This window comes from Chrysochloris asiatica, unplaced genomic scaffold (assembly GCF_000296735.1).
Source record: "Chrysochloris asiatica unplaced genomic scaffold, ChrAsi1.0 scaffold00038, whole genome shotgun sequence".
In the NCBI taxonomy this organism is placed as follows: domain Eukaryota; kingdom Metazoa; phylum Chordata; class Mammalia; order Afrosoricida; family Chrysochloridae; genus Chrysochloris; species Chrysochloris asiatica.
The window spans coordinates 11,925,290-11,932,337 of NW_006408556.1; the positions used below are offsets into that span (position 1 = coordinate 11,925,290).

General features: G+C 46.7%; 1 protein-coding gene across 1 annotated transcript in view; it reads right to left on the reverse strand.

The window, feature by feature from the left end:
- Positions 1–5,823: 5,823 nt before the first annotated feature.
- Positions 5,824–7,048, reverse strand: part of TREML1 (triggering receptor expressed on myeloid cells-like 1) — a 3,285-nt gene continuing 2,060 nt past the window's right edge. Inside the window, exons 5-7 of the mRNA XM_006860586.1 lie at positions 6,924–7,015; positions 6,402–6,454; positions 5,824–6,099 (exon numbers count right to left, since the gene is read on the reverse strand). Of these exons, the coding sequence (XP_006860648.1) occupies positions 5,824–6,099; positions 6,402–6,454; positions 6,924–7,015 (421 nt within the window). The remainder of the gene's footprint in view (positions 6,100–6,401; positions 6,455–6,923; positions 7,016–7,048) is intronic.

The window sequence follows — 7,048 nt, forward strand, 5'->3', positions numbered from 1 at the left end:
AAGGAGCATTCTGGCTATACTTCTTCTAGGACAGAGATTGTTCTTCTGACGATCCATAGTACATTGAATATTCTATGTCAACACCATAATTCAAATGCATACATTCTTTGATCTTCTTTCATCATTGTCCATCTTTTGCATGCATATGATCTATGAGTTGGGTCAGGTACACCTTAGTCCTCAAAGTGTCATCTTTACACTCGAAAGATGTCTTTTGTGGCTGATTTTCCTGGTACAATGCATCGTTTGATTTCTTGACTGCTGCTTCCATGGGTGTTGGTTGTGAAGCCAAGTAAAATGAGATCCTTGACAACTTCAATACTTTCTTCCCTGATCTTAAAGTTACTCATTGGCCTAATTATTAGAATTTTTGTTTTCTGTATGTTGAAGTGTTACCCACACTAAAGGTTATAGTCTTTGATCGTCACCAGTAAGTGCTTCAATTCCTCTTCACTTTCAGCAAGCCAGGTTGTGCCATCTGCATTTCTCAGGTTGTGACTAAGTCTTCTTCCAATCTGATGTCACTCTCTTCTTCATATGGTACAGCTTCTCGGATTATTTGCTCAGCCTACCCTTATTCAGATTGAATAAGTACTGTGAAAGAATACAGTCCTGATGCTTACCTACCCTGATCTTAAAACACACACTATCCCTTTGCTCTAAGGAGCTCTGGAAGTGTAGTGGTTACGAATCGGGCTGTGAACCTTAAGGTCAGCGTTTCGAAACTACCAGCTGCTCCGCGGGAGAAAGATCAGGCTTTCTACTCCCATAAAGATTTATACCCTTGGAAACCCTGTACAGGGTCGTTATGGGTCAGACCCAACTCGATGGCACTTAACAATAACAACAACAATCTAAAGAAAGGAGCTCTGGTAGCATAGTGGTTACAAATCGGGCTGTGAACCTTAAGGTCAGCGGTTCGAAACTACCAGCTGCTCTGTGGGAGAAAGATCAGGCTTTCTACTCCCATAAAGATTTATACCCTCGGAAACCCTGTACAGGGTCGCTATGGGTCGAAACCGACTCGACGGCACTTAACAACAACAACAACATCCCTTTGTTCTATTCGAACTGCTACTTCATCTATATACAGGTCCCATATGAGCACAAGTAAGTGTCCTGGGATTCCCATTTGCATTGCTATCCATAACTTGTTATGATCCACACAGTCAAAAGCTTTTGCATAGCCAATGAAATCCAGGAAAACATCTTTCTAGTGTTCTCTACTTTCAGCCAAGATCCATCTAATATCAGCAGTGATCGCCGTCATTTCCTATCCTCTTTTGAATTGGGCTTGAGTCTCTGGAAGTTCCCTGTTGATGTATTGCTATAACTCTTTTTGAAATACCTTCAGCAAAATTTTACTTATGTTTAATATTAATGATATTGTACCACAATTTCTACATTCTGTCTGATGTCTGATCACCTTTCTGTGGGCACAAAAATGCCAAAATTCTTGGTGTAGATGAGTTAGTACTTTGAGCTTTGTTGAAACATCTCATTTTTGTTCTGTCAGTGTAGCTTGGACTTCTTCCTCCAGTACTGCTGGCTTTTGATCATTGACTGTCTCCTGAAATAGAGGAATAGCAACCTGTTCTTGTTGTTACAGTGACTGTGTCCCTTCCATCTTTTGATACTTCTTGCATCCTTCAATATCTTGCTTATAGAATCCTTCAGTATTGCAACCCAAGGCTTGAATTTGTTCTGTCAGCTTGAGAAGTGCTGAATGTCTGCTTCCCTTTTAGTGTTTTTAACTCCAGGTTCAGAAAAGACCAAAATAGTGTAGACTATGAAACTTGCTCTTTAACAAAGAGTAACTAAAGTAAATGGAAGAAATGATGAAATAAAAGATCTGAACAGAAGATTTCAAAGGGCAATTTGAAAAGACAGAGTAAAATATTGTACTTACCCCTCACTTATCGACTATCTCATTATCTAACATGTTGCATTTAAAACACTAAAAACATATCCAACTATTTTGCTCAGTAATGACTTATGTCTGGCACTAATGGGCGCTGAGGTGCGAGGCAAGGGTAATGCTGGCTGTGATGGCTGAGGTGGTATGTCAGCTTGACTGGGACTTTCAGTGGTTTAATAGTTATGTAATGATGTAATTTGGTAGTTATGTAATGATATAGTCATCTTCCTGTTTGTGATTGGCTGTGGTTATGCTCCATTTCACATAATGCAAATTTTCCGTAACAACATGGTCTTTGGAACCTAACCCTTTAAAACTTCCTTTGTACTAGGTATGTATGTGACTGCAGTCCAGAGTTATGTTTAATAAGTTAGTTCTAACCCAATGATGTTTACCTATATGATGACAACTGATTGGTCTTGTTCTATCATATAATATATCATACTGTCTTACCAGGTCTTCTGCACTTTGTTAGCTTAGTTGTGTGTGCGTTTCTTGTAATTTAGGGGGCTCCGTATGATAAGTTCAACGTTCGAGCATACCAGCCATTCTGGGGGAGCAAGATGAGGCTTTCTGCTCCCACAAAAATTTTAAAACCCTCAGAAATCCTATACATGGTCACTATGAGTCAGAACCAACTTGAAGGCAATTGACAAGTTTCGTTTTAGAAGTTACTTTTCTAACTCTGACTTTGAGTGGTACTCCCTAGCATGTGCAATGATGGAATTAATTACCCCCTCTCACTGACGTGGTAAGGCTCCAATGACCAGATTGTTATGTGAAATCAGTGTGACATGATACTTGGGGGTTGTTCCCTACCTTTGCCGATGGTGTCTCCCTGCCTCAGTCACTCACCACTCATCAGCTGCCCCTGGTGCATCTTGGGATGCATGTGGCATAGTGGGCCTCCTCTTCCTCCATACCTTCCCACTACTGCAGAGCCAGTGGGGCCTAGGAGTGGAGGTGGTAGTGGTTGGGTGTTACCCACTACTCATCATCTCCTGGTGCCTGACCTGGGAAGAGACTCTGCTCCTTCTCCATCCATCCTGTTCCAAAAGCCCTTCCTTCCCCCACCAGCCTCCCCAGCAGTTTCAGGTGCTCACCCAGCTGCCTCTGTCCACCAGATACGTTATACTGTCTTGCATCGCTGCACTGCCATGGCCAGACCAAGACACTAGATGAACAGGAGAAGGTATCCTGAAACTGATTGGCTGCCACTTCTCGTGTCCCAGTCTGTTGGGGACTGTCCTCGACATAGTTGTGTTGTTCATGAGTGTTTGGTTCACGAGGAGGGGAGATCCAGTGGCGATAGGGATAGCGAAAGAATACACAGACAGACAAACAGAGGGAGACAATGAGGCACCCCGAAACCAGGGTGGATGCATCACTGGTGGGCAGACTTGGGACTACAGGCATCGTGGCCTCTGCAGGCAGCAACTCACTGCTCTGCAATCTTTACTGCATGCCCTCCAACCTGTAATGCACACCTGGGCTGGCCTGGGCCTCTGTTTTATTTAGGGGAGGAGCTTCACACCAAGCTGGGAGGGACTAAGACAAGGTACAGCTAACATCAGTAATTTTGCAGACATTAAGGTAACTTTACATCGTACCTCGCTGGTTCGAATCCCAGGCCCGCAACTTGGTTTCTCAGGCTCAATTAACATATGTATAGCCCCTGAGCTCAGTTGGGGCAAGGTGAAAGGGAAGGACAAAAGGCTTGGGCGGAGTCCCACTGTTTTGGCTTCCTGAGCCAGGCTTTCAGGAACTTGGCTGAAAAGCTAACACCTGGGACAGATCTAGGGAAGATGACTTTTTTGTCTGTAGAACAAAGAACTGCAAAGTAGCTAAGATATTTTTAGTTAATCCTTTGGAGGAAGGCTTGACCTTTGAAACCTCTACAGTCTTCGGCTTTAGGAAAATAGTGCATTTATCTGTGGACATTAAGGGCTCATGTTTGGAATGAATAAATATAACTGAACACTAAGATGAAAAACAATTTGCTATTAACTGCCAAGTGGCTAGATCTGTTCCACAGAGCCTGCGACCTGTAACACTCGGGCCTATAGGGCCTCGAACTTCTGACCAGGCTTACACGGTCTGCAACACCAGTCGTTGCTGGGGCATTGGTGTATCATTCAGAGTGGCCCGTGGAGGGTGCCCTGACCCTTGCATGGGGCCCAGACTGTCCGAGATGCCACATGAGAATTTGTACAAGTTGTAAATGTAAAATGTTGGATAACAAGCTAGTCAATAAAGGAGAAGTGAGGTGTATTTCCTCTTCCTTCTTCTCACTCTCCCATCACTGATCAAATCATATTATCTGCCTTAGTGTTGTCCTTTATAATGTTAAACATACTTTTACTTCCGTCAGGTTCTCAGAAGTTCTAAATACATTGAGACCAGGGCAGATTTTTACCAGAAGGTTCTTTTTCCATTTTAATTGGCTTCTTCCCTTGCTCCTAGGAAGTCCCTCATGTCTGATCCAAGCTGAATGAAGTCTTGGTTGTTTGTTGGGCTGCCTGCCTGCTGCTGCCTCCTCATTGGCCAGCAGTAAAACCTGGTTCTGTCACAGGCAGGGGCTTCACCAGGAGGTGCTCAGCACACTCTGCCAGAGCTCCCCAAAATGAGGAGCGCTAGTCCTGCACAGCTAGGTGCTCAAAACTTGCTTTCTCCTGAGGTACTTAGGTTAGGAAAATCTCTTTGCCTAGCTCTCCAAAGTCGTAACAAGATTGCATTCCTGGGCACCTCATTCCCTTCATTTCAGCTTCTCATGCTAATATGAACAAATATTTTCAAACTCAACAGTGTCAGAAGAAATCCTGGTAGACATTGAAAAGACCTTCTGACCCCCAACCTGGCCACACTTTTACCACACCACCACCACCAGGTCGTCCAGCCCCACGTGCCTTTTTCTTCACTGGGCTCTTCCTGGCTCCAGAGTTCAGGTCACTTTTGATGCTATCACAGCGCCACCTGGCTGAGAGAGAGCCGGGTCTGGTAAAACTGATGTCTGCAAAGGTCTTTTAGCTCCTTCTAGGAGCCCTGGTGTGGCACTGTGGGTTAATGCGCTGGACTGCAAAAGTTTGAACTGCAAGGTCAATGGTTCAAGCTCACCAGTAGCTCCTTCGAAACCCTATATGGGGTCACTATGGCACTTAACGAGTCCTAATGTGGCGCCGTGGGCTAATGTATCAGACTGCAAAGTCATTTGAACTGCAAGGTCGGTGGTTCAAGCTCATCAGTTGCTCCTTGGAAACCCTATACAGGGTTGCTATGGGTTGGAATCGACTCAATGGCACTTACCAACAACACATTCTCTTTCAGTGTCTGTCCTTCCTCATGTTTCTTTGTAGCCCCTCCGCTCACACCTAATCTGTTTTGGGTTTCCTTTAATTCATAGTGACACCAACACCCCAATCATAAAGGCATCAAACAGAAAGCAGAATAATTTCCTAGACTCCAGCAAATGAACCTGTACTTTAGGCATTCTGAGAGAGGCAGGAAATACTTTTGAAGAAGTCTTGGTGCCCCTTGAATCCTTCTGTTCACAGGCCATGGGGTTAGTCAAACTCAAACCCTGTCCTCCTCCCCACACACCCACCTCACCAGCGCCACCGCCACCACCACACAAGCTAACACAGCATCATCAGTTAGGGTTTATTTAGCCCAGTGCTATAATGGTAGAGGAGCCAGCATGTGGGAGGGGGCTGGAGTGGGGCCAGTTCTCCTGGCACAGACACCCCTCTCATACCCAAGCATCACTTCATGGTCACTAAAATGGAGACCTATAGTTAGAGCCTACATCCCCTAGTTGCTCTGATATCCTATGGAGCTAGCATGTGAACTGGATGAATGAACACAGAGCCCCTAGGGATGGTCTCTGAGCAGGCAGTATGGTGAACAGCTTAGTTAGGTGGGTTCTGGACTGGTCCACAGGAAGCCCCTCCACCTTTGTCCCCTCCAGGGAAGATGACTGTGGCATATGTCACAGGGCTGGAGCAGATTAGGGCCTTAGGAGGCAGAGAGGAGGATGGCGATGGGAGTGGGGGTTTCCCTGATATGCTGGCATAGGTGGTATTGTCAAAGGAGGGTGGTGAGTCGAGCCTAACATATGGCACACTCGATGGCGAATCCACAGCCTGTCCAGGATCACCGATACAATGAGCCACTGAGGAGGGGTCCTGTAAGAAAAGCAGGTGAATCAGGAAAAGCGAGGGTACCTCCCTGGCCTCGTTCCCTTTGGTTGGAAGCCTGAGAGCACACGGCGCTGGCTAGGGCTTCACATGTTCCAGTAGTAAATTTCTCCCCAGGTCTGGGAAGGTGGGCACCACAAGGGAAGCCACCGGTGCCAAGTCTATAGCATTTAGGACCAGAGCTTGAGTCCTTTCTCCAGCTCATCATCCTGGGACCTCTCAAGAGCATGTGGAGTGGAGGGTTTGAGGATCTGGGGAATGTGGTGTTGGGGTCTGCAGAGGCCTCTTACCATGCCTGGAGCTGTGCTATTCTGGAATGGACAACTAGCAGCGAGCCTGTTCCCTGCAGGACAGAAAACAGCAGCACCTTCTGCTTCCTGTGCAGGCTCTGCACCCATCCCCCACTCCCTTCACTGCCCCTGAAGCCCCTGTCCTGGTCTAGCCTGTTGCTCTCTCACCCTCCCCACCGCCAAGCCTTTCTTCTGTCTTTCCAGACCCCAACTGTCCTTATAACCAACTGCTTCCACAGTTCCCACCAACCTGCCTCCCGAAACCCTCCCCCTTGCCTCCTCCAATCCCACTGCCCCACCCTTTCCAAGTCCTTTCTTTTCCCACCCAGACCTGCACCCACCAAATCTCCTTCCTCCCCCTTCATCCCTCAGCCACATAAACCCTAGGGTATAGGGACTTTATAAAAAAGTCTGACAACCATTTGTAGGGGCGTGGATCTAGGCTCCTGGCCTAGTGGGCAAAGCTAGTAGATACCAGACCATCGGGACCAGGCTGGGGCAGGTGAGTACACAGCTATCCACCTTTCCTTTTGGCCATCGCAGCAAACAGCACCACTGCCACTGCCACCACCAGCAGGCCTAGCAGGACCACCGCGCCCCAGATCAGTGGGATGCTGTGTGACAGAAAGGGGCAGCTAGCTTAGCTC